We start from the raw sequence: 26,356 nt of genomic DNA, 5'->3' as shown, positions 1-26,356 counted from the left end.
GTGTCCTACCAGTAAATGTGTCTTCAGAGTAACTGTACGTAAGAGATTGTTTGCAGGTCAAAAAAACAGAACATTGTTAATTTATTTCTTACATTTTTAAATTGATAAAAAACAATAATAAATGACTAGTAAAAAGTATAAAATTCTACTTACAATCTATAAATCTTATCACTAAAGTTTGTTAAAGTACTTAATGGATTCCTTCTAGTGGTGTAAACACTTTATATTGATAGAGTTTGTCATCTCCATATCCATAGAGCAATCGGCCTACGCCATTTTCGTCGTAGTACGGATATCGGTATTTGGGCCTAAAACATTCCTTCCATTTTAAAATGAAAATATTACCAGAATAGTTAGACTATATTTACGTTGAATTAGATTGACCACGTTTTGTTCAAATGCTTTAATAGTACTTATTACTTACCTTTCGAAATACTGGAAATTGGGTGCCTTAGGTTGTAATGCACTTGACATTGTTAAACAAAATACTGCAAGTATACACACCTAAAACAAATACCATGCATAACATTCACACATTTGTACTACAAAATGTTACTGCTTGACTAGAAGTTGCTACAAAAATTCTTACCAATAGTAGACCTTTCATTGTTCCTTGCTGCAGTGAATTTACCTCAAAACTAGTCGATACTTCCACGCTAAAAAATAAATTTACCCTGTCACCACACTGCCAGTACCACGCAATAATAATAACGATTATGAAGTCGGTACCAAAGTGAAAAGTGAAAGTTTTTCAAGAACCTGCGCCCAACTTAAGAGCCTTCTACTTAATGGTGTGTGCTTCTTGGCCATGTAATTTGCTATTGTGCTTAAACTTTGAACAATTAGTGGTATACTTAATAAATTGCTTTTTTTTAAGTTCTTTGTGAACGGAAGTGGTTATTTAACCAGGATCAGCACTAGAATAAATCATATTTCGATAAGCATATGTGGCAGAATTGTAATGAATTAAAGAAGCTTGCTTTTTTTTTGTTTTTTTCCAGTGATCCATCTATACAAGTAAGAAGTGACTTTAATGTTCTAGTTGACTTCAGGATGTACGATTTTTAATGTATAACAAGTCTCTAATTTTTGAGGACTGCTCTAAACCTCTCATGTGACTGTCCTCTCCAAAAAAAAAAAATAGAATTCTTGACACTTGGTGACTGTCATTTGGTTTGGGAGTATAAAATTAAACTTCTTTCCTACTACACAAAAAACTGTATTTACACCAACTAACAACATAAAAACAAAGCAATCAAGGAGTCAAGTAATCGATCCCGTTTAAATGCCCTTCGTCACGTTCTCGCTGCTTTGCTGATCGTTCCCGGTCGTACCCGTCGATGCCCAGCCCTAGTCGTTCTATGGCTTTTTCCCCTAAACGTCCGTTCAGTTCCTGGTACTGTCTGGCCCTTCTGGCGCCTACTTCAGGATCAAAGGGCCAGTCCACTGACTTGTGCAGGACCGGATGTCCGGCCAGGTTAAATTGGATCAAGTCCCTTATTAGGGTTGACGGTTCTGCTTTCACGATTGACGTGGTTAAGAGTACCAAAACAGGAACAACCTGTAAATAAGTTGAGTAATTATTAAAGAATATTGATTTTAATTAAGTTGGTTTATTTGTTATTAAACAGAAACAGGTTTTTATTTTACGAGTCACTGATGATGGTTGCGGTCATTCTGTGACCGCGACCGATTAACCAAATATCAGAGAATTTGTCATTGGATGTGTCGAAAATTGTAGCTTAATAAAGACTTCAACATACTGTATATATGTTTCAATTACAATCATACTAATAAAACCTTGTAGATAATCTGGTTTCTTATTACAGTTTGTTGAAGCAAATCATTCGCAATTATTAAGTATTCTACATGCTTAATAAACTTTACCGCTAACTTTTTAGCTAAAAAAAATCAAAACTTACCAATAGAGATGTACGAGACATTTTCACGGTTTTTGAACCGGGACAATCAGTCAAAAGCAAGAAATTTCCTCCAGTAATTTGGTTGCAAAAACTAACGTTAATTCACCATAGTCACACCGGCGTCTGGGCAGAAATAAGCGAAAGTGGTAGTAAAACGGGCGGCCATGAAATTCACGCGCCACTCTTTTAATGGGCAAATATGGGTGATTGGGAAACTATGGAAAAACGCTATTTCATGTCACTACTAATCGATCGACATTACGCGTGTACGTGACAAAATTAATATGTTGAACGGTTTCGATGATGGATTATTGAGAATTGTGACAATATTGCGTGGTATTGCCAATGAAGAGTTACGACAATTTTTTTTTGTAAAAGGTCACCCTGTAGTTTTTATATAAGTCATCTCATCACTCATCATGAGTACACAAGACATCCAGGTGACCGTTAACGACTAACCCCTGGAGGTGGTCTCTCGGTGAGACCTCTCCTGGGCAGACTAGGATTTATCTCTATTAATTTCCTATAAATTTGAAAAGGAGAGTGTTTGATGCCTGCGTAATGCCGGAAATTCGTAGAAGAACTAAAGTGACAGATGTTCTAAGGCTTGTGGCACAACTGAAATAGAGATGGGCTGGTCATCTGGCAAGGCAGGACGACCACAGGTGGGCACATAGGATACTAGTTTGGCGCCCAAAAGAGACCAAACGGAGCATTGGTAGGCCCCAGAGGCGATATCCAGAATGTTGCAAGAAAGAATTGGACCCGTACTGCTAGAGATAGAAAGACGTCAAAGAAGATCACTAATCAAGGTTCATGATTGATTGAACCACATTGAGATAAGAGCAATAAGATCTGAGTTTTGACAGTTGTAGTCTTGTAAACAAATTGGGAGTTAAACGCTTTCTAGAGATAGAGGATAACTTTTCTTTTTGTTCAAGTTTATGGCCTCAATAGAGGCCTCCAAAAATTGCCTTAGTGCACGGTCTTTCACGTACACATGGCGGGGTATTGGTTAAAGTTTTCAACTAGCAATAATCGCACCTCGGATAAACCTCATTGGTTACGATAATGCCACTGCGCAAAGCTGAATATTCTTTGGTAAATTTGTAGAGTGATTCCTCATTTTCTAGATAACGCGGCAATGACTGGCTTGTAGCTCCCTCTCTCCGTAACTAACTGCACTAGTTTTCTAAAGCATGACTTACTAGTAAATATTAGAGAATTTACACTTGTTAAGTACTTCTATCATTTATCTATTCCAGTAAACGTGTTAAATTCAAAAAACACATGCTGCATTAATGCCTGTTTTCAGTGTTTTCCCGACACTTCTAAGTCAATTTTAAGTACAACTTAAGCTAAGTTGAGATTTGAATGTGACAAATCAGGTGCAACACAGCTTAAAGTTAACTTATCTAAGTTGTCCTTAAACTCAATGCATTTTTTTGTTTTTGGTTTGAATAACTATAGTTAAAATGTAAAAAATAAAGTTAGGACACTTTTACCTTCACCATCAGTCAAGAATAGACAATTTAGAAACAATACTCAAGAAACTTTATGTATTCTATAAAGCTATTTTTTCATTTATATTTTTGCTTAACTTAACTTCATGTAGAGTTATATTTTCCAGCGTTATTTGTTTAACAACTTGTATGAATATTGTTGTGTTGAAGTTAGAATGAGATAGAGAGAAAAAATAACCATTTTTCTGTCAATTGTCAAAAACATTTTTAAATTCTGAGGTTAGAGCAGGTTTACTTAACCTAACTTTTCCACTAGAACGGGGTACTAGGCTAGAAAGTTTCTAATTTTCAGGTTTTAGCAGTTAAAATCGGTTCAATATTCGACTTCAGAGCAATTTGTGACTGTTTTTATGACCTGGTTATACGTTATTTTTATTGGTCCCTGGTCCCATGCAGTGAATATTGTACAAGTTTATAACAAACAGACCAAGTATACTCATGTAAGTTTTATTGTTATATATTTTTAACTATATTAGCATATAGTATAGTCAATTTAGTATACAGTAGGGAAATTGCAATCTCTGTGAACGCCTAAGACCTTTTATAGGTTGGTTAAGTAGTCCTAATCCACAAATTATAACATTCATTCATTTGCGGAATAACACACAGTCTTCTCCACTATAAATTTATTAACCCACCAGTTAATGGGGCGCTCGACTAGTTTCGGGCATAGACATGCCCATCATCAGGAGCTAAAAGAATTAAAACGCTCTAACAAAGGTGAACTCAAAAATGTGGACAATGGCGAAGGACATACCTTAAAAGCTGCTTAACACGTTGGACGCTGTCTTTCTAAACAGGGATAGACAGCGAGACCCATTAGTAACAAAGAATTATCTTAAGCATTAATGGAAGGCAACTAAACTGTAAAATGGTTGAAAAAGAATTTGGAATATAAAGATAAAGTATAAAAGTATAAAAGAGTTTCGTTACCTTATAATGGAGAAAAAACACTTAACTACACTAAGTAACTAATAACATGTTATATAATATAATTATAAAAATGAAAACGCGGGGCAAGGGACCCCATCCCGTAGGTGCGGGAGCCCCAAACGTGCAGGGGAGTGCAGAAACTTTAACAAACTATCAAATATTCATTCATTCATTTATTATTTGCACAGACTACATAATACTTGAAATACAAGATGTACAGGGTAGATATTAATTTGTACTAATAAGTTTCTAAACTAAACTGGCAGTTTAATTTTCTTTAAATAGATTTGGAAACACCACAGAAAACTACACAGTTAAAAAATGATGGTATTTTGGTCATAGAAAAGATGGTTTAAGGTTTAAGTAGTGCTTTCTATGATAAAAAGCTGTATTATTAACATTAACAAAACTTTTAGTATTATTTGAAATGTGGGTTACATGGAGAAAAGGACAATAACTCTTTTTAGTAATTTGTACATGAAAATATAATAATAATTTGTGCTAATTATTTCTAGACTAAATAAACATAATTTCTACATTTTCAGAGAATTCTGCCTGCACAACACAATGTTTACCACCAAGTCATTTATTAAAAAAAACAAAATCGGCAATTTCCTTAAAAACGTCCGTGAACACTACATCAGAGATGATATATCATGTGGGGTCCCAGCTTGCACTAAATGCAACTCCGAATCGTCCAGCCATTTATCAGAATCCCATGTAAACAACTGTTCTCTATTTAACTACAATCACTTTGTCATTTTGGACACCAATGTCATTCTAGACCAAATGGACGTGCTGGAAGAACCGGTTATCTCCAACGTCATCATTTTACATACAGTTTATAAAGAGGTCAAACACCGCAGCTTGCCGATATACAAGCGTTTGAATGCCATCATTGAAAACCCTAGCAGACACTTTTACGTGTTCGTAAACGACCATCATAAAGACACTTTCTTGCCTGAACAGGAGGGGGAATTGATTAACGATCACAATGACAGGTGTATCAGAAAAGCTACTTCCTGGTATATAAATCACCTACCTCGCAATCAATTCGTTTTAATAACGGACGATGCTAGAAACCGCGAACTGGCAAAATCACAAAACATACCCTGTTGCACTATCACTGAATATGTGAAACATCTAGAAAACAGCTCTTTATTAGAAGACAAGTTATCCAGAAAAGATTATCACATTGAAACTGAAGGGAAAGAGATTTTTCCCCCTCATTTTGCTACAGGTGATTTGCTAAAAGGTATCAAAGAAGGTGTGTTACATCAGGGCACTTTCAGGGCATCAAAAGATAATTTTCTGGAAGGTTTCATTAATGTTGAAGAGTTTGATGAGCCTATTTTAGTGCAAGGTCGTAGTGGTTTAAATAGAGCTGTAGATGGCGACATTGTTGCTGTTGAAGTGTTTGATAAAGAGCATTGGGTGAGTCCGAGTGAAATTATCCTTGAAGATGAGGGAGTATCAGAAGAAGCTATTGAAGACCTGGAAGAAAAGGAGAAAGTCTTGGAGAAGACCACGGTGCAGAAATCTGAAATCAAACCTACTGGAAGAGTAGTGGGAATTATACGTCGAAAGTGGAAGCAGTATTGTGGAATTTTACAAGGAAGTTCAGAGGGTCTTTATCAAATATTTGTGCCTGCTAATAAGTCGATACCGAAAGTCCGTATTGAAACCCGTCAAGCTGAATTCCTTAAGACTCAAAAGTTGATTGTAACCATTGATTCATGGCCGAGGCATTCCAGATACCCGCACGGACATTTCGTGAGAGCTTTAGGAAAAATTGGCAGTCAAGACACGGAAAATGAAGTTGTTTTACTTGAACACGACGTCCCACACAGTCAATTTTCGGAAGAAGTTCTCAGCTGTTTACCAAAACTACCCTGGATCATCACCGAAGAAGATGAAAAGCGCCGAGTCGATTTACGAGGACTCGACATCTGCTCCGTTGATCCGCCCGGATGTACAGACATTGATGACGCACTTCATTGCAGGCCAATTGAAGGAGGAAAGTTAGAAGTTGGTGTACACATCGCAGACGTTTCACATTTTATTCGTCCTGGAACTGCCATTGATTTAGAAGCAGCATCAAGAGCCACAACAGTCTACTTGGTAGGAAAACGTATCGACATGGTACCCGAGCTGTTAAGCTCCAATTTGTGCTCACTCAGAGGCGGAGAAGAAAGGTTTGCGTTTTCCTGTGTATGGGAAATGGATGAAAAAGCCAATATCCTTAACACTAGATTCCATAAGAGTATAATTAAGTCCCGAAAGGCCATGACATATGAAGAAGCTCAGTTAACTATCGATGATAAAACAAAAATAGATTCAATTGCCCAGTCACTAAGGAATCTGAACAGTTTGGCTAAGATATTGAAGAGAAGAAGATTGGAAAATGGTGCTTTAGTGTTGGCTTCTACTGAAGTGAAAATAATGATGGATTCAGAAACCATGGAACCTTTAGATGTGGAAGTCAAGAAAATGTATGAAACCAACTCAATGGTGGAGGAGTTCATGCTGTTGGCTAACATCAGTGTGGCCCGGAAGATTTTAGAAGTCTTTCCGGACTGTGCAATGTTGCGCAGACATCCCACACCGCCTGCGTCTAATTTTGATCCTCTGGTTAAAGCTGGACGTCACTTGGGTTTCGACATACAAATTGATTCTGGGAAAAACCTTGCAGATTCCCTGGATCGTGCAGCCAATCCGGATAATCCGTATTTGAACACCATGTTAAGGATGTTGGCCACTAGGTGCATGTTACAAGCTGTGTATTTCCCTAGCGGAACTTTGCAGAAAGAGGATTTCTATCATTATGGGCTTGCGGTGCCCTTGTACACTCATTTCACATCTCCAATTCGACGATATGCTGATGTGATTGTGCACAGACTTTTAGCAGTGTCCTGTGGTGCAGATAGTACCTATCCAGACTTGCTGGACAAACAAAAGAGCAGTGAATTGTGCCAGAACTTGAACTATAGAAATCGGATGGCCCAGTATGCTGGCAGAGCTTCAGTGGCCTTTAACACCCATTTGTTCTTCAAAGGCAAACTAAACGATGAAGAAGGATACATATTGTACGTGAGGAAGAACGCATTACAAATTTTAATTCCTAAATACGGTTTAGAGTGCACCCTGTATCTGGCTAGTAAAGGGGAAACAGGATTGTTTGAGTACGACGAAGAGCACCAAACACAGAAAGCCGGGGATGTGGTGTTTCACACTTTCGATCCGGTTACAATAAGATTAAAGTTGGATTCCAGCAATGTGCAACATGAAAAGTTTACGGTGCAGCTAGTAAAGCCGGTAGTTCCAGGGTTTAGTGTACCACCCCTGTCGGAGGTAGAAACGAGTGAAAAATATAGTACGGAAGAGACGGTCATCGGTACAAAGAAACGGAAAAAGAGTGAAGTAAAGAAAAGTAAGAAGAGCAAAAAATAGGTTGTTTAACTAATTATAAGTTACATTTTTATATGGTTGACGTAAATACATTGCCTCTTATTTGTAAATTTATTTAGTTTTTTTTTATTGTAAACCACCCTAATTCTATTAGGCACTTCGACAAACTGTCATCAACAGCTGTTTTGGACAGACGTAAATTTTTGTTAGGGCAAACAGTCCATACCTTCTTATGGGAAATAGAGATTTATTTATCATAAATTTATAGTTTTTGAAATTTACAAGAAGAATATGCCCGGTTTTTGTTGTGTGATCAAATGTGGAAGTAGAGGAAACAGGGACAATGTAGGGTTTTTCCGTATTCCACGTGTTTTAATCCCAAATCACAAAAAGCATCTTATTGAACTACATAGTAGTTAGAGCTCGAATCAGATGAGAAAAGGCCACCGCATCATCAATGACGCAGTTTTTAAAACTATTTCTTTCTCCTTCTACAGTTGCCGTCGCATTAGATATAATCAGAGGCGTCCTATTAAAATATTCCCGAAAATATATTGTTAAGCGGTCAAAAAGCCACTTGGCAACGTAGTACGGTTTTTACTTGGACACAATTAAAACAGATGCGGCAGCGGCCAGGGACATTTGGACCTTTTTATATGCTTTTACTAGCAGGCACTCTAAACGGTGTTGCCAAGTTTAAAAAAATGTAGTGGCGGACAGGGAGACTTAGGGGGTTAGGTTAGGTTCCGTTTTAGTCTGGTGTTTTGGTTGTATTGTTGATGGTCGCAGTTGAAGTTCACATAGTGTTATGAATAAAAAACGTTATTTTGTCAAAATGTCTTTCAAAAAGGTTGGAAAGAAAGGTGTTATCATATACAGCCAAGGCCGTGAAATCGTCAGTAACGTCTTACAATTTATGAAGAAAGAAGCAGAAGGAGTTTCCATTCCTTTAAAAAACTTGTTGTCTTTTATTTTCTTTATTAAAAACGACGAAAATGTTTCATTTTACTGATAAAAGAATAGCACGCCACTGACTGGCTGCAACAACTTGGAAAGTAACGAGAGCAGCAATATTTAAAGCGAGACGTACAGAGATCGTGACATCATCGTTTGATGACGCCTGTGGCCTTTTCTTAGCTGATTCGAGCTCTACTCATACTTATTCTCTCTCTGATTAGAATTTATAAATCACTTTTAACTGCTTTAAAAAGCTCAAAATCACAAGAAAACTGCAAGTAACACCTTAAAGCTCATAAGACACCACACTGAATTTTACAGTGTTTGCCCTAACTAAAATTTTTGTCGTACATCAGCTGTTTTCCTTAAGTGACCAATTGAACGTGATAGCTTGATGGACTAATTCATGTAATTAACTTTATATGTTTATTGACCTTGAATAAAATGTCACTGACACTGATGACAGTTAAACACCAGACGCAAGCAACTGACATTTATAGGTTAACATTTACATGTCAACAAAGCAAAAATAAAAATAGACAATAATAAGTGGAAAAAATTAAAAAAACAAATTATGTTAATTGTTTTTGGGAGATGATTATCATCAGTGTATCAAGCCAGCACGTTATCAAACGGGTCCAGTGATGTGGTGCTGAAATCTGCTGGGACAACAATGTATTTTCCAATCGGTTGGCCCAAAGTCATTAAAATCCCTGAATCAGGTCAAGGGGTTTTGAAGCAGATAAAATGCAACAGGGATCGTATATTAGTGGCTATTTTAACCGAAGATTCTTTAGCAGTGTGGTTCTGTAAGGTAAGATTACAATAAGGTCATGTACTGAACCCTACAGCCTTTAGTTTAATAGGCTAATGTCCCCCAATAGCCTTGTCAGATCAAGTTTGATTTCTAGTAATTTATTGTTAGTCTTTAATGTTTATCCACTTACAATGTGATAAGTATGTTTGGAAGATTTTTTAGAAGCATGGGAAACAAGGTCAACATGAATTTTAATATATTGTAAATAAGGTTCCTCTTTAATTCAACAACTTTCTAATTAGTGTCAAGTGTGCAAGCCTGAGTTTCAAGTCATATTTTATTTCAAAAGAGAACAGTTTTCTGCAGGATTTGTTTGCAAATGTTTTGTTTTCATGTCCCTATTTACTGCTTTAATTAACAAAAATAAAGGATTTTTTCTTTGTTTATTGGGTCTTCTGTCTCACACAAAAAAGGTTTGTTGGGAAAATGGAATTTGTCACTATTTTCAACTAAGTTGAAAATAACATTAACGTAGTGGTCCCAACACAAGACCACTGACTTAGGCTTGGTCTTGTTACCTAAAAACGCTGACGTTTCGGTGGAAAATCTACCACCGTCTTCAGAGAATTTAAAAAAGAAAAAAACACAACAGCAGAACACAGAAAACAATAACTTAATAAATATTAAACCTGATAATCTTCAATTTGGGACTCTGAGAAGGGTTTTGTCAATAAAAATTGACATAAATTTTGACTTTTTGAATTCTCTGAAGAGGGTGGTAGATTTTCCACCGAAACGTCAGCGTTTTTAGGTAACAAGACCGAGCCTAAGTCAGTGGTCTTGTGTTGGGACGACTAGGTTAATGTTATTTTCAACTTAGTTGAAACTAGTGCAAAATTCCATTTTCCTAACAAACCTTTTTTGTGTGAGACAGTAGACCCAATGAACAAAGAAAAAATGAGTAACTCGTCTCAACAAACATATAGAACATATCTCCAAAAATAAAGGAGTTAAGAAGCATTTTTAATTTATAAAACTGGTATAAATTTAGTTTTTTTTGGTTTGCATTATCTATATAAAATTTTTACAATTTCAAGTCAGCTCTCTGCTCTATTTTGACTCAGATTTGTGTAAACTCTATATTTGAGTGATGATCAAACATGGATTGTACTGAGGAAGAAATTGGCTGTAAGAGTGCTTTATCACTCAATATTCAATTTTCTCCCTCAAACAGTTCTGTGTCTGTTATTCTTTTTTGAGTTCAGTCTCAATACTTCTAATCAACCCAGTTTTCTACATCAGCCTGGTGGTGCAATTGCCTGCAAAAAGGTGTCCTTCACATCCGAAAAAAATACATAAAATTCCCAATGATTTCCATTTTGTCATTATAAAAGACAGTCATACACATTATTCATACATTTGTGCGTATTTAACTAATTTACAGCCTTGTGTCCCTATTGTGTATCATCAAAGAGACTCTAAATCATTAGAAAAATTTGGAACCAACATCACAGCAGAATGGAAACCAGATTCAAGCAAAATTGTTATTGCTGTAAGTGAATTTCTCTCTAAAACACATTTAAATTATCATTTTTTTAATTTAGACCTCCGAAGGCCATCTGATTTTCTACAAATTAAACGTAATTTCAAATCAAAAAGGGCTTTACATCCAGACTGATTCGCCTCACGCCAATCTGAGAAGGGACAGCGCGGAATTGTTTATTAAAGAAATAATTCCACCTTTATCCCTAGAAATTGTAAGTGTTAATTTGAACTTGAGGGTCAAGTGTATGGTTGTGTGATTTTTTAAGTGCAATGAAGCATTGGTTTGGGATGGTAAAATAACTGGCATTGTGTGCATTACCATGACTGAAATTATGATTTCCACTACTGAGAATCATGTGCTCAGATACAGATGGGATGGGATTCAAAGCAGGGATTACACTTTAGATTTACGACGTATACCTTTTTGTATTAATCAACAAGTTTCTAAAGGTATCCAAGAGTTTCTCAAAATGTTTCTCCAACTATATGCTGTAATGTTGTAGCCATTCCTATAGTGGAGGATAACATTTATATAAAAGATATTGAGTATTCACCTTTAGTGGGAGGGTTTGCCATTGTATTAAATGATGGTAGAGCGGCTTTTCTGACAGCATCCTCACTAAAATTTGACCCAAATGTGAGTAACTAATATGCATGTGATATGTCTTACTGTAGTTTTATTATATTGTAATAGCAAGTGCAAGGTATATGGGCTCAAAATATTGAAGACGCCACTTGCACCACAATCAACCATAAATACCGGTTAATCACTTTTGGTCGTGGCAAGTAAGTGACTTTATTACCAGCAGCTTAAATTGACTAAGACCACATTTGCTTTAGTGCTGAATGCGTAGTGTATTACGTAGACGACACAACCGGGGGTTTAGAAGTGTCCCACAATTGCGTTTTAAGTAGTAAAGACTATCCAGGTTGTCCGGGGGCCGTTAGTGAGGTATTGTGGACCCCCGATGGGTGTGCCTTAGTAGCAGCTTGGTCGCAAGGCGGTATTGCCATGTGGTCCACTTTCGGGGCTTTGTTGATGTGCTCTCTGGGTTGGGATTACGGTTTAAATGTTGATATTCAAAAGTGTAATCCTTTAAAACTCTTATCCATGGTAATATGTTTGTTTTTGATAAGTTGGGTTTGTTAACTGGTGATTTTTAAAGGATTTCTCTACTGAGGGTTATCAGTTGTGGATGATACGGGAAAATACTTGCGTGAACCAGTCGGAGCAGATGATGGATAATAACGTGTGCGAAAACGGAAACGTTAATCTAACATCCGACTTAATACAACTGGATTTTGTTAAAAGTGCCATGACAATAAATCCTTGTATGGTAAGTTTTGAAATTCTTTATTTGTTTAATTCAGTTATCATTGACTGGTTTTAATCCCCCAAATATGATTTACGACTCATGTAAACTAGCGAGTTTAAAGAGCTTAAATTACTTAAACAGGTCACTTTTGCTCTGCTTGCTTCATGGATTATCAAAACCAATAATATGTAAAGCACAGCACTGTTCCTAGTTTGTGATTGGTCCTTAATTCCAGAGTCATCAAAGCCACCTTTACCTTCAAGGTGAAGATCGACTCTACGTTAACTCAGCGGAAAACTTGATTAAAACCTTCTCTGAAAGATCTAACAGAGATGACGCTATTTTCGGGGAAAACCTAACTTCCACCACAACCTTGGCTGAAGGTCGACAGTGGCTGGTTTTGCCATTGCCTTCGACTTATTCGGCCACTAATTGGCCGGTTCGAGTAAGTAAGGCGTGGAACTTATGGCCAGTGTATCACTGGGTGTTTGGTGTGTTGTAGTACTCAGCAATCGACGTTGATGGTCAAAACGTCGCGGTGGCCGGTCGAACCGGTATTGCTCATTACTCTATGAGTTCCAGGCGGTGGAAATTGTTTGGTAATGAAAGTCAGGAGAAGGATTTTCTGGTGGCTGGTGGTTTGCTGTGGTGGCGTGACTACATCGTCTTAGGCTGCTACAGCATCGTAGATAATTCAGATCAGGTTAGGTTTTATTCAAGGGAGTCCAAGCTGGACAACAAGTTTTGCAAAAGTGTCCTAGTAGGAGCGCCTATTTCTTTAATGAATATTTTGGACGACCAACTGATTATGTTTGGTACTGATGCACAGATCAGTATTTGGCATTTACGACAAAACGATTCCGGTATTTATTACAAAACTCCTTAATTCTTCAAATCACTGTTAAGTTAATTTTAGTTGGGGACGTAAACGTAGTCAAAGTACAAGCTATCGATGTGAGTGCTTTGGCAGTTCATCCAGCTTGTATAGTGTCGGTGACGTTGAGCGCCTTAAGAACGGAGACAACCGCTAAAAATGCCGTGGTTCGGTCAGCAGAGAGTATAGTGTTAAATGTAAGCGGCAAACTGTTGTTGGTACAAAGAGAAACTCGAAATGGCGAAAAGTTTACGTGTTTAATGCCCACTGTGTTGGCCAGTTGTGTGGAGAATGTCTGGGTACCTGCTAAAAGAACTCAAGATAAAGTGAGTTATTCTTTTATTATTATTTAACCATGAGGCCTCTAGGATCATTTTGAAAGTTCCATAGACTTCTAAACGCTATGGAAAACCTTTTAAAAAGTGACAGAGGCTTGGATAAGTGTTTTAAACTTTCCAAGAATTGTTTTGAATTGCCAGAGGCTTATATAACAATTTTGAAAGTGTCAGAGAATTCTAAATGTTACTGAGAACCTGCTAAAAGTGACAAAATTTTCTTCAAGTGTCTTAAACCTTCTAAAAATTGTTTAATTGTTGGTATCATTTTCATCATCAATCCATATCACATTTTTAATTACCGACATACTGAACTATAGTTAAAGTTACGCAGTGGTTCGAACCCAAGTATTCTGTGTTCAACTTTCATTATTTCAGTATAAAATCTACTTTTTTATGGTCTTTTAGGCTCATTTAACTGAAGCTTTATGGCTGTTTTGTGGTTCTCACGGCATGAGGGTTTGGCTTCCGCTTTACCCTAGAGACGGCGATAAACAACACAGTTTCATGTCAAAACGAATTATGCTGCCTTTCCAATTAAAAATATACCCCTTAGGTACGTATTCACTCACTTCTTGTTATTAAAATCAATCAGTAAGTAATATATTTATAGCAATATTATTCGAAGATGCAATAATACTCGGTGCGGAAAATGACACTGTTTTATACTCTTCCGACTTGAATTCGCCTTTTTCAATTCCGTGTAGCGTGCTGCAAAGAACTGTAAGTTTTATAACCCACAGTGAGCGGTTTCTCTGTATGATTGTTGTAGAGCCAAGTGTATTTACATCAAATACTCCGTCAACTAATCAGAAGGAATCTGGGTTATCACGCATGGGAAATTGCTAAAAGTTGCATGAGCCTCCCGTATTTTCCTCACTCTTTAGAGCTGCTACTTCACGAGGTGATTGCTGTTATACTTGCGTTGTTAAACGTTTTTTTTTTTAATGAAAAGTTAGGTTTTAGAGGAGGAGGCCACTAGTAAGGAACCAATTCCAGACGCTCAACTACCGAGTGTAATCGAATTTATCATGGAGTTTCCAGTTTATTTACAAACTGTAGTGCAGTGCGCCAGGAAAACCGAAATTGCCTTGTGGCCTTATTTGTTTTCTGCGGCCGGTAAACCTAAGGATTTATTCCAGGAGTGTATGGCTAAAAGTCAACTGGACACGGCCGCTTCGTATCTCATAATTCTTCAGGTACCACACCCATTTACCTGACAAATCAAAGTTTTAATTGTTTAATGCTTTAAAGAATCTAGAAACCTCGTCAGTAAGTCGTCAATACGCTACTCTACTACTAAACACGGCTTTGGATCAGTCCAAATGGGAGTTAGCTAAGGATTTAGTAAGGTTTTTGAGGGCTATCGGTAAGACCATAGAAACTAAAAAAAAAATCAGCTTCACAAACACAAATTAACAGATCCGAATGATGTGGAGTCCCCAAGGAACTCATTTATTCTCCCTAGTAAACTAAGCAACAAGCAAACGCCTCCAGTGAGTCCAAACGCTGAAGAAATCTCTCTAATACTGGGAAACGTTCAGGGATCTAGAGTGCGCTCGTACAGCACCACCGTATCTCCCAAAGTGGTGGAGAAACCTGGACCAGTCGAAAAAATGAATGTAGTACCTGAATCACCGAATCTTGCCAGGAAAAAGTCTGTACCGAATAATTCGTTGCCTAAAAATGAGAGTAGGTAAGTGAAAGAACATTTTTTTTTAGAGTTTTTTTTCATAGGTTATATCCCGAGACGTTCAAGTTTTATCGGGTAAACTGTGCATAGGTGATTTTTTGCAAAATTTTGCTTGGAAAATTATTGAGACTAAATAATTCGACGATAAAATCCTGAGACCGCAGGTCGAAGGATTTTTTCCAAAGAATTATTTAGTCGAAACCATTTGCCTAAAAGAAAAATTTTGCAAAAAACCTACCAATGCACATTTTATGTGATAAAACGTGAACGCCGAGGGGTATATATCAAGATTATTTCCTGAAAACTCACATTTTAGTTTATTAACAAGAAAACTCCTTAGTTAGAACACAAATACTAAACTAAACGTGATGAAATTAATGATAATATTGAACTCACCCCAGCAGACTACAGATTTTCGTTCAGCCATGTATATTTTTGTTTACATTTCAGATTGACAATCAGACGTCATAATATTTTAATTTATGTAATTTTTTAATGGAAACTACGTTATTCTTTCTTCTTTAAGTGCCATCTCCTCTCAGAAGGTTGGCAATCATCATGGCTATCCTCACTTTCGATGCTGCAGCTCTAAACAACTCAGTGGAACTACAGTTATACCATCCTCTCAGGTTATTCAACCAAGAGATACGTCTTCTTCCTCTGCTTCTTTTCCTCTGTATCTTTCCCTGCATAATGTTCTGCAACAAGACATATTGTCTCCCCTCATTACATGGCCCAGATATTGCAGCTTAGTTATTTTAATTGTGTTTAATATTTCCTTTTCTTTGCTCATTCTTCCCAGTACCTCCTCGTTTGTTACCATGTCCACCCAATTTATTCTCAAGATCCTTCTATATGACCACATCTCGAATGCTTCCAGTCGGTCGCTTATCTCTTTCTTTAACGTCCAGGATTCCATCCCGTACAGCAACACCGAGAAAACATAGCATCTCAATATTCTGACTCTAAGGTGTAGATTAAGATCTCTACTGCATAACACATTCCTCATTTTGTTGAATATGGTTCTGGCCTGTCCAATTCTTGCTTTAATTTCTTCGGTGTACTCATTATCTTCATTAACCGTTCTTCCTAAGTATTTGTATTTGCTAACTTTCTCTATTGGTTCTCCGTTGATCCATAGGTTTTCCTGTTGTTGAGCTGACTTTGTAATGATCATGAATTTGGTCTTTTTGATATTTAAGGTAAGTCCTCCTTCCTCACTGCTCTTCACTACTTGATCAACCAAGCTCTGTAACCCTCCTATTGTTTCGGCAATAAGTATGGTGTCGTCTGCATACCGGATATTGTTAATGGGTATTCCATTAACCTTTATTCCCGTTGTTGTTTCTTCCAGTGCTCTCTGAATGATTTCCTCCGAATAAAGATTGAACAACAGCGGCGACAGTACGCACCCCTGTCTTACACCGCGTCGTATTATTATTTCCTCTGAGAGTTCCTTATCTACACTGATATTAGCCGTCTGGTTATAGTAGTATATAGTATTCTAATATCTTTCATGTCTATGTTTTTAGTTTTAAGCAATTGAATAAGGAAGTTATGGCGGACTTTATCAAATGCTTTGTTGTAGTCCAGAAAACAGACATACATCGGTTGATTGACGTCCATGCATCTTTGAGTCAACACATTAAAGGCAAACAAGGCTTCTCTTGTTCCTATTGCATTTCTAAAGCCAAATTGGGTTTCGCTAATATCTTGTTCTAATTTCCTAAAAATTCTCTGATGTATTATCTTTAGGAATATTTTGAGAGCGTGGCTCATTAGGCTGATGGTTCGGTGGTCGCTGCACTCTTTTGCTTTAATCTTTTTTGGCAATGTAATGAAGGTTGATCTAAGCCATTCACGGGGAATTATTCCTGTATTGTATATTGTGTTATATAGCTCCACAAATATGCCTATTTGATCTTCTGTTATTAATTTGATTATTTCTGCTGGAATTTCGTCGGGTCCTGGAGATTTATTAGATTTTGCCATTTTAATTGCGTGCATTACCTCTTCCTTTGTTATTGTTGGACCTAACTCTCTTTCTATGTCTTCTTCCACCATTTCTTGTTGCCTGTCATCGTCGAATAATTCCTGGATATACTCTTTCCATCTCGCTAGTTTGCCTTCAGTGTCTGGGATTATTTTGCAGTCTCTGTCTAGCAAAATATTACTTTGGTTTGATCTTTTTATACCAGCTAGTTCCTTAATTTTTTTATGCAGATTAAAATCGTCGTGTTTTGTTATTAAATCTTCTATTTCTGTACATTTTTCTCCGTACCATTTCTCTTTGGCTTCACGTATTCTTTTCCTTTTCTCTTTATGTGTATAGTTATATGCGTTGTTGTTTGTGTTTTTGTAGGATCGTCTTTCCTCCATTAGTCTTAAAATTTCGCGAGTCATCCATGGTTTTTGTTTGTGGTTAGTATTCTCTGTTTGCAGTAGCTCTTTTGTTGAAGTCGTTATCGTGGTTTTGATGGTATCCCATATTATGTTTGGATCTTCATTCGGTTCAGCTTAGACCTTACTTAGTTCAGTGTTAATATTCGTGGTCAACTGATCTCTCATTATTGGGTTTTTAAAGTTTAAGTTTCGTAGCTGATTTTTGTTTTGCTGGGGTTTTGGCTTTTTTAATCGTATTCTGATCTTGACTATTACTGGATTATGGTCTGTTGCTGCGTCTGCTCCAGGATATGTTTTAGCCGATTTTATGGAATTCCGATAACGTTTATTAATCAAGATATAATCAATTTGATTCCTAACTCTGTGGTTGGCGTTATCGGCGAGTGATAACCCGCCTAAACTACGTTATAGTGACTTATTAATTGTTAATATTGAAGAAAATAGCTTAAATTTTATATGTGTCTAAATCCCGTTTCGTTTAATATCAAATGTTCTTCAAAAAAACGTATTCGAAAAAGGTAGGAGGTGTTTATTCAGTGTAAAATTTTAGCAACTAGGGATTTATTCAGTATATAACGGCTCTCATTGGTCGAACTAGAAAGGTTCGTTGAATTTTATTGGCTGCTAGTACAATGACGGAAATAATCAGATTTAAACACCAACAAAGTATCAATTCGATTCTATTCCTAAAATTCCCATTACTCTATAAAACTGTACTTAAATGATCTACGACACGAACTAGTAACTGTATAATGATTGTTTTATGCTATTTAGTTTCTCTAGAACTCGCTTTAGTAGCCTCAGACCTTTTTCGACACATTGGTGGAACATATTCAAATTGTGAGTAATCTCTAAATTACCAGCCTTTCACTTTGTTTGGTTTAGGGCGAACACCTTATTTATTCTGTATCATGTGAGTGATTGGTTGAGGGATTTTTTAAAATTTGTATCAGTGATTTTTACAGTTTTTTTTAATCTTAGGGGAAGGTGGTAGACTAGAATGTTTTATGCTTTTGTTTGTCACCGCCTATTAGTTTGATTGTGTTTACTTGGGATGGTTGATCCCAACACAGTTTAGACCCACCATGTGTACTTACCATTACTCTCGAGAATAATTAGGAAAGATAACCTTTCTTTTCCAATTTTCTTTCCCTTTCCGTTTCTTCTCGGCACTTGTGATTTTTGTTAGATTTAAGTCTAATGGCGGATTGTGTACCCTGATTATTATAACTTTAGTTGCACGTCATAACACACGTGATTTTATTGCCAAGCGAACTTACTGGGCAATAACATTACATAGGTATTAAATTTTTATAATACGCGCCTTAAAATATGTTGGCAATAGTGCGGAATGTCGTCGTCTGTTTTCCGATTTTCTTGCTACCGAGCTATTCCGATCACCGATTATCTCACCCGATCTTTATCTTACGTCTCGAAGTGTCAAAGTTTGACGTAAATATCAGTTTTCAAAATTTGTTGTGACTTGTGATCCTATTTTACGTTCTTGTGGTCATTAAACGGTTCATTTGTGGACAAAAAACATTTCAACCTGCCACGTAGCTGTCTGTTGTTCTAAAACCATATTCGACGGTTTTGCTCCAAACAATTTTATTCTATTAAATTTTTGTGTGAAGCTTATGTCTATAGTTTGATGCAGTACTAAAAGCTAAGTATTACCATTATGAGTAAGCTTTTTCAATCAATAAAAAACCATTGAATTGTTAAGCCCCTACCTGAAAATCTACGCAAATAAACATATCTCCATTATTACTCAAAGTTTGTACACAAATTCCGAGTAAAACACATCAGATCTCAAAACCCTCAACTCAGGATCTCTTAAACTAAGCTTCCCTCACTCTAAATACCCCAAAAGTTTAATTAAAACAGTAAAAACCACTCAGACCTTTCAGCAAATACAATTCAAAATGTAAACAAACACGCTCTGTGGTTCTGTCATTAGATGTCACATTTGAAGGTAAAATCATATTTTTCAATTTCGGTTCGTTTTTTATAACATTGATAACGCCGCCCATTTTCACCTTGATGACGTGCAACTAAAGTTATAGGCGGCATTCGTTTTCAAGCTCCATAAAGCGATTACCTCATTGTGACGTCAAAAACGCTCTGCTTGCTCCATAGAGCGTGAAAACGAATGCGGCCATAATAATCAGGGTTATACCTCGGAATTTAAATGCATCGAAGGCTTTACCTAGGTTAAGCTGTGATTTGACTGTGACAGGTCAAGTGTAAAATGTCACAGTCAAATTATAATATAATACATATATATAATTGTAATACTTAACGTTAGGGCCCTTAAATACATTGATGCAATCCGCCCTATTCCAAAGTTTTATTTGTTGTATCAACAAGATAAATACTCAATAACCTTGTTAACATACTGCTTTTATACAAACATAAATTGTCAGTAGACATTTTCTTCAGTTGTAACTTACATTAGACAAACATGACTTTCAGAAATTCCCCAAGCAATACAGCTGAAGAATTTTTTATCGACGTTATCCTGCAGAAACACGCTCGGCGCTTACTTTCCAATCGTCGTTTAACCGATTTGGGTTACTTTGCCGCCCACTTGGATTTCCATTTAGTGGCCTGGTTGGGCAAGGAACGAGACCGGGCGGCCAGAATCGATGATTTTGTCACCGCCTTAAAGCAGCTGCACGAAGAGTTTCATTGGCCTTACCCCGTTCCGTCCACTTTATCTCCTAGAGAAAGTTTTTCAAGTATGTTTCTCAAACAGATTTAAAATGAGCTTATTTGTGGGTATTTTAGAGCTTCCAATCGTACCGTCTGAGGGACAGAATCCAATTTCTTTAGATGAGCAATTAAAATCGCTTAAAATTGACGTGTTAAACAATCCGGCACCCTCGAGTAGGGTGGGGGATAGCGGGTATATGAGTTTTCAAGGGTTGCCTTGTCGTGGATTGGTCACGCCTGTCAATACTTTGGAACAGTCCAGTCAAATTGGAGATGAAATCGACTTGGAAGTGGACAGTCCCACGGTTAAAACCGGGATGGAAGCTGTTAGTCCTAGAGAGAAGAAAATGTCATTTTTTGGGGATGGAACTGATCCGTTTAGTACAAGTTTTAATTTAGGTTAGTAGTACTGTATTGAGCTCTCTCTCTTATGTATGTTGGGGCAATACAGGTTTACAAACAACCGTCCTGCAATCAAACAACGTGATAGACGAATCGATGATGAGCACCGTAAGTTCAGTTTGGGGCGACGATCGCGATTTATTAAATAGCCCGACTACGGACAATTGGGAGGTTCCGTCCACTCAAATTCTAGAACAACTGTCCAATACAGACAGTCGTGGTTCTCACAAATCCGAAATCCAATTGAGGTACTTCATTCAAAAGTTTGTGAAGTTTCTATAGATGTAAAAAATTACAGGTATTTACTTCAGTTGTTTATGGAGGCCAGCTGTCTGGAATGGTCTCTGTTAATATCAGTCCTGCTTCGTGACGCCATGGCCGTTTTACGGACAGTAAACGCAGCCAAGTCTCAAGATCAATCCATCGAATCAGTGTCCAGATTGCGGCAAGGACTGTGGTTCTTGAGTTACTGGACCAACACCGAATGGTAAGCTGATGGACAAGCGTAACGTGACTTTAATTTATTTTTGTTGCACAGTTTGGGTTACAAAGCGTTTATGCTAGCCATTCAAAACCAAATGTCCGTCCTCGCTCGTATTCTCGAAACGAAAATTCAACACCAGCAGATCATCGAGTATCAGCAGGCCGTCTCCGCTACTTTAAACAAGGTGACGGCGCAGAAATCGCGCTCGCGCAAATCTAGTCAAAGTCAGGAGGCCAGCCAGTCGTTGCCAAGTGTCAAAAGTAAAAAGAACCTGAACAGCAACAGTGTTAATGTAACGAACAGTGGTAAAAGCTGTGAGGGCGTTAATGACGTTTCGGATAAACAAAGCGATGACAGTATCGATGATTCCGTTATTCCTGAAAGTACCGGATGCGTGATTTCGTAAGTGTATAGGTAAGTTAACGTGAACAATTGATTGAAATTTCATCCAGAATTTGGTATATTTTTATTTTCGGTACATTTTTGTTGCAGCAGTTCATTGGCTGGTCTTATTGACAGCGTTATACGTTATTGATGCCCTGTCACAGACTGATTGACAAGCGATAATGCCATCGTAACCTTTATTTAACTGAAAAATAATACTAAAATTTTGACACATCATAAATAGTACATTTTAAGTGGAATAAGTCATGATCATACTTTTGTATGATTTATTTAATTAATCTCAAGTTGTTTGAGAGTGTAGGAACTACAGGGCAATGGTTGGTTAATGATTGATAACTGAAAAGTGGACATTACTAAAGACTTAACTAGAAAAAACTTTTGATAGAATTGTCTTTAGACTTTTAGCGTGTCACAGTTTGTTCAAACGTCAAAATGTAACCCAAAACCTTTACTTTATTGTGTCAAGATAATATTTTTATGAAACACACATTAATAACTGAGAAAACCGGCCTAGAGCACTGTTGTGCACGCCAAAATGTAATACAAAACTTTAGTGTACTCTCTTCTATAGATTTTGAAGGTATAGTGCGTTCCTCATAAACCTCAAACTATCCCAAAAGGGGTGGTTTCTCCGGTTAGTCCCCTGGTAAATATTGTTCCGATAGGAGAAATCCCCTGGAAAAAATATCTCAAAAAAATACCCTAAAGAAAATGGAATGTGACAATTAATTGAAACGTCATCAGTGTCCTAAACGGGGGTTGTTGCCTTGCTTATGCTACATGTGCACAGAGCTGTCGGTAGTTGAATTACTTTAATTGGAAAATGTAGTTAAATGTACTTAAATTTTAAGTAATTGAACTACTGTAATTAGATTACTTTTCAAAAACAATAAAATGGGCCTGTCCCACAATTTTTTTTTATTTCATAACTACAAAGACGGATTGAAAATATTATACCCGTATTTTTTTGTTTTCAAAAATATTAAGTCTAAATAGAAAAAAAATGATGATAAAAACTACATTAATCTCATGTTTAAAACGCCCGCCGCCGGTGACGTACTACACTATCAACCAATCAGCGACAAGAAGTGAAACAGATGGCGTGCAACAGCCAATAAAATCGCCCAGAATTACATACGTCACATGCGCGCCAAAACAGATCTTTTAAATTTAATGGACAAATTCAAACTAATGTAGGAACATTTACGACCATAATTTTTTTCTTCAAGAATATGAAAAATTAGTTTTTTGATCCTATTCTTTCGATTCCAGTCATTAAAACAAAAATTTATGATATGTGGGATAGGCCCATTACTCAGCAAAAGTAGTTGTAATTGGTAATTGATTTTACGATTTGTTCTGTAATTGAACCACTTTGAAAGTAGTTGAATTACTTTCAGAGGAATTGAATTACTTTCAGAGTAATTGAATTACTCTCAGAGTAATTGAACTACTTTCAGAGTAGTTGAATTACAAATAATGTTAAAGTAATGGAACTACTTGTTTTTGAGGTTAGATACGATTGTTTTGCGCGGTCGAGAAGTAGGGGTTTACTGAACCGGGTTCAGAGCGGCGTTTTGGTTGGGTAAATGAAAAAATAGAAAAAAGTTAGAAAGTTGCGATTTTTGCTGCTTGGTGTAGTATTTTGTTCTCTTCATTTTAACATTAAACAACGCTATAGGTTGCATTTAATTTTTTTGAGTTAGGCGGTAAAATAATATTTCTTTGTAAAAAGCGCCACCTGAAAGGACGAAAGAAATCAACTTTAAATAATTATTTATGGAGCATCTAATAGAAAAAAACCTGCTCTTTTCAATGGTGTCAAACTTAATGTTCTACGACAAAGGGTTTCGAAGTTATCGCAGTTTTTTTAAAGCAACTTTTGACTTACCCCCACCACTTTAAGTCAAGAAATGGAGAAAAAAGGTTTTAATCAAAGTTGTTCCTAGTAAACGTAGCTTCCGTTTGCAAGTATTTTCAAAGTGCCATTGTATTTGAAATTTTGGAGATATGCAATTTTTTAAGTTAAAGTTTTTAGTACGCCCTCTTGAGGACATTTCCTGAAACTGAAAATATTTTCTAGCGATTCTTTTGGCCCCTTTTTATAACAATTTTTTTTTTTCAAAGCTCTACGATTAACCGTTAAGTCAAAAAAGCCGAGTGCCACTCTTATTTGGACACCCTGTACATTTACTACTGCCAATAAATAAATTACTTTTTAGTAGTTCAATTACTCAAGAGTAGTTCAACTACATTTTATCAGTAATTGAATTAATGCCAGTAGTTCAACTACTGTAATTGTCTATTAATTCAACTACTTTACTGAAGTAATTGGTAGTTCAACTACATTTTAAAAACATTGACTAATTGTAATTTAATTACTTTTTTTTTGAGTAATTGCGACAGCTCTGCATGTGCATCAACACAAATTACAAACACTGTTGCACATGTGAAAAGTCTTTTTTAATTTCCACTTTTCAGTGTTTTAAGAGTAAACCCTTCTACGCTTAGAGTTGTTGATTAATATTTAAGTGCGGCTAACATCAAATGTGACTACGTATATCGTAATACTGTCCAGCAATATTATTTAATTTTATACTGCATATCTGGGCGTTCGAACGTAATTGAAACGTGGGGGAAGTATATTTATGCAATATTCCAGAAAAAATACTCGATTTTGTTAAATGTTTACTACGACATAATTTGTAATTTTGTATAGAGAGGATATTAAACGAGTAACAATATAAATACTAACACTTAAAAGGTTACATTTTATTACCAGTTTTCATTACAAACGACCAAGGAACACTAAAAACACTATCACAGCAGTCAAAACAAGTTAAATCTTCCATCAAACCAGTTTCAGTTCACTTATTATTGTGTACACGATAATCCATACAATCAATAAGGTAATCACTCCGATGAAAAAATAGGTTTTTTTCTGGTTCCAAGGGCTGTTATTGGCCAAGTCAGGTGGTTGGTACTGTTGTCGGGCAGTACGACACACTTGAGGCGTACAGGTTGTGGTTGCTTTGATATTACCTTTGATCGTTACGGTGTTTAGTTCAGTGCCAGTTTCCGTTTCTTTGAACGCCTTATTTTCCATCTGAAATTCCAAAAAATGTTTTTTCTAAATTGAAGCAGAGCAATAATTATTATTTGTAGTAGTACATCTTATTTTAGTAGGTCAATGAGATGTTATAAGTTATTTGCTTCTCTCGGTTTGAAAATCACAAAATACTATTTTTAAAAGTACATACCAAAGGTATTGCCTCCATGTTTTTTTTGTGTTATTATATGGTATTTTTACTACACTTTTTTGTTATTTATATTTATTAGTAACGAAGAATGTTGTGGTTGGGTTTGATATTGAATATTAAAAATGATAATAATAAGTACTTGAAATGTGATGATATCAAGCTTGCTTCTGGGTACTAGAAAGTACGGTACACACCTCAATAAAAAATAAATAAGAAAGATAAGTGTTTTGTCGAAAGTAGTGGTCAAATTGTGGTTCACTTTTTTTTACTATTTACACCCTTAATATCTGAAATAAAAATACAAATGTCAAGAAAGCTACTTTATGTGAAAATTTTCAACTGTGTGGTCATGAATCGATGAATTAATAAGTAATAGACTAACAAACAATCACCTACACTCTTAAACATTTTGTCGTGTATCAAAAAAAAATCACTCTATTAAACACACAGGTACATTTGAAGCACAATCACACACATATTCTCAAGTTTACTGAAACAACAAGACTTCTTATCGTTTCCTGTGTGGTTTACTAAGGATTGTTTACGGTCCCACAGGAGCTTCACCTCGATCATTCGGTCTGACAATTGGTAAATCATCACTGATTAGCTATGCCGATTTTTGTTTGCTACTCTATTCAGTGCTAATAATGACCGTATTAGTGTTATCGCTACTTGGTAGGTATGTAAATTGATAAGTCTCTGTAAACAAATGCTGTTGATCATGGTCAGTTCAGGTGTGTTAATCATATGCATATACAGCGTGTGTTAGAGTTTCAGTATTTTCCCTAAAATTAGGTCAACTTACACCGTAAAGATTGTTATTTGTTTCATTCAGTCGCGTTTGTTCGTCCATTCTTTACTAACACAAATTAGCGCACAAACTGAATGTTGTAGGCGACACCGATTTTTCTTGCGGTTCTATTGGGCACACAATTTAACAATAATCACGTAACAATTTTGTTATTCAATAATGATTTGGTAAGATGTCGATGGAGTTTTTGTCTTCATTTGAAATGGTCGATTTAGACTTATCACCGTCGTACTTGGATGTGCTTTCACTTGTAAATAAGTGAAAATTTGGTAGGGTAAATCGGTATTTTGCATTGCAAGTTGTATCGTCACTTCATTTGGTTTGCGTCATTTAAGTTGGTCACCCAATATGCTGCTTATTAGGGTTAACTGAGTTATTTTTTTTGTTTTATTTTGTTACTAAGTATTTATGGTTTCTTGATCCATCCTGTATATTAAGTTCTATACTTACAAACTTCGGCATGATGTCAAGTCACTTTCATTGTTGTTTTAATTCACCCTTTTTGAGGGTTTGATAATATTTTGGCTCACGTGAATTTTGAACCAAAAATGTCGCATTCAAACAGACGTTGTCAGATTGACAATTATTGTCTATGCTCAAAAAAAAAACTTTA

General features: G+C 36.3%; 5 protein-coding genes, 1 long non-coding RNA gene and 1 other non-coding gene across 13 annotated transcripts; 2 read left to right on the top strand and 5 right to left on the bottom strand.

Moving 5' to 3' along the window:
• Nucleotides 1-46: 46 nt before the first annotated feature.
• On the bottom strand, nucleotides 47-743 carry LOC145729963 (uncharacterized). Its single transcript, XM_081980964.1, has 3 exons — nucleotides 590-743; nucleotides 425-504; nucleotides 47-308 (listed from the first exon to the last, which is right to left on the bottom strand). The coding sequence occupies exons 1-3, from the start codon at nucleotides 605-607 to the stop codon at nucleotides 191-193; spliced, it is 216 nt and encodes a 71-aa protein (XP_081837090.1). The 5' UTR covers nucleotides 608-743; the 3' UTR covers nucleotides 47-190.
• A 452-nt stretch (nucleotides 744-1,195) lies between these two features.
• Nucleotides 1,196-2,437, bottom strand: LOC145729962 (uncharacterized). The gene is made up of 2 exons (XM_081980963.1): nucleotides 1,923-2,437; nucleotides 1,196-1,561 (listed from the first exon to the last, which is right to left on the bottom strand). Exons 1-2 carry the CDS (start codon nucleotides 1,941-1,943, stop codon nucleotides 1,256-1,258), a joined length of 327 nt encoding a protein of 108 aa, XP_081837089.1. The 5' UTR covers nucleotides 1,944-2,437; the 3' UTR covers nucleotides 1,196-1,255.
• A 433-nt stretch (nucleotides 2,438-2,870) lies between these two features.
• LOC145730025 (U4 spliceosomal RNA) lies at nucleotides 2,871-3,011 on the bottom strand. Its single transcript, XR_014178509.1, has one exon. It is a non-coding gene; the product is annotated as a U4 spliceosomal RNA (small nuclear RNA).
• Nucleotides 3,012-3,665: 654 nt separating this feature from the next.
• On the top strand, nucleotides 3,666-7,896 carry Dis3 (exosome complex exonuclease RRP44-like protein Dis3). Of its 2 annotated transcripts, none has more exons than XM_081980956.1 (2): nucleotides 3,666-3,885; nucleotides 4,924-7,896. In XM_081980956.1, exon 2 carries the CDS (start codon nucleotides 4,946-4,948, stop codon nucleotides 7,826-7,828), a length of 2,883 nt encoding a protein of 960 aa, XP_081837082.1. In that variant the 5' UTR covers nucleotides 3,666-3,885; nucleotides 4,924-4,945; the 3' UTR covers nucleotides 7,829-7,896. The 2 variants fall into 2 exon arrangements, with proteins under 2 accessions (XP_081837082.1, XP_081837083.1); XM_081980957.1 differs by having other exon boundaries at nucleotides 3,666-3,889.
• On the bottom strand, nucleotides 4,057-4,926 carry LOC145729964 (uncharacterized). The gene is made up of 2 exons (XR_014178489.1): nucleotides 4,203-4,926; nucleotides 4,057-4,137 (listed from the first exon to the last, which is right to left on the bottom strand). It is a non-coding gene; the product is annotated as an uncharacterized LOC145729964 (long non-coding RNA).
• A 1,343-nt stretch (nucleotides 7,897-9,239) lies between the features above and the next one.
• On the top strand, nucleotides 9,240-24,435 carry Rich (Guanine nucleotide exchange factor subunit Rich). Of its 3 annotated transcripts, none has more exons than XM_081980297.1 (24): nucleotides 9,240-9,557; nucleotides 10,945-11,052; nucleotides 11,105-11,257; nucleotides 11,312-11,495; nucleotides 11,549-11,682; nucleotides 11,740-11,831; nucleotides 11,886-12,159; nucleotides 12,212-12,382; nucleotides 12,597-12,806; nucleotides 12,864-13,224; nucleotides 13,278-13,561; nucleotides 13,979-14,126; nucleotides 14,184-14,293; nucleotides 14,343-14,474; nucleotides 14,530-14,769; nucleotides 14,825-14,939; nucleotides 14,993-15,266; nucleotides 18,441-18,506; nucleotides 20,142-20,407; nucleotides 20,457-20,780; nucleotides 20,833-21,031; nucleotides 21,082-21,270; nucleotides 21,322-21,681; nucleotides 21,763-24,435. In XM_081980297.1, exons 1-23 carry the CDS (start codon nucleotides 9,417-9,419, stop codon nucleotides 21,671-21,673), a joined length of 4,527 nt encoding a protein of 1,508 aa, XP_081836423.1. In that variant the 5' UTR covers nucleotides 9,240-9,416; the 3' UTR covers nucleotides 21,674-21,681; nucleotides 21,763-24,435. The 3 variants fall into 3 exon arrangements, with proteins under 3 accessions (XP_081836423.1, XP_081836422.1, XP_081836425.1); XM_081980296.1 differs by having other exon boundaries at nucleotides 9,241-9,557; nucleotides 21,760-24,435; XM_081980299.1 differs by lacking the exon at nucleotides 18,441-18,506 and having other exon boundaries at nucleotides 9,241-9,557; nucleotides 21,760-24,435.
• LOC145729526 (uncharacterized) lies at nucleotides 24,430-26,344 on the bottom strand. Of its 4 annotated transcripts, none has more exons than XM_081980322.1 (2): nucleotides 26,194-26,344; nucleotides 24,430-24,778 (listed from the first exon to the last, which is right to left on the bottom strand). In XM_081980322.1, the coding sequence occupies exons 1-2, from the start codon at nucleotides 26,203-26,205 to the stop codon at nucleotides 24,524-24,526; spliced, it is 267 nt and encodes an 88-aa protein (XP_081836448.1). In that variant the 5' UTR covers nucleotides 26,206-26,344; the 3' UTR covers nucleotides 24,430-24,523. The 4 variants fall into 4 exon arrangements, with proteins under 4 accessions (XP_081836448.1, XP_081836445.1, XP_081836447.1 ...); XM_081980319.1 differs by lacking the exon at nucleotides 26,194-26,344 and adding an exon at nucleotides 25,738-26,093; XM_081980321.1 differs by lacking the exon at nucleotides 26,194-26,344 and adding an exon at nucleotides 25,329-25,677.
• Between the last annotated feature and the right edge of the window lie 12 nt (nucleotides 26,345-26,356).

The sequence above is a fragment of the Ips typographus genome, linkage group LG5 (genome assembly GCF_016097725.1).
Source record: "Ips typographus isolate SLU linkage group LG5, UJ_Ityp_2.0, whole genome shotgun sequence".
Taxonomy (NCBI): domain Eukaryota; kingdom Metazoa; phylum Arthropoda; class Insecta; order Coleoptera; family Curculionidae; genus Ips; species Ips typographus.
The sequence above is the reverse complement of the archived record's forward strand: the minus strand, read 5'-3'. Positions and strand labels throughout refer to the sequence as shown.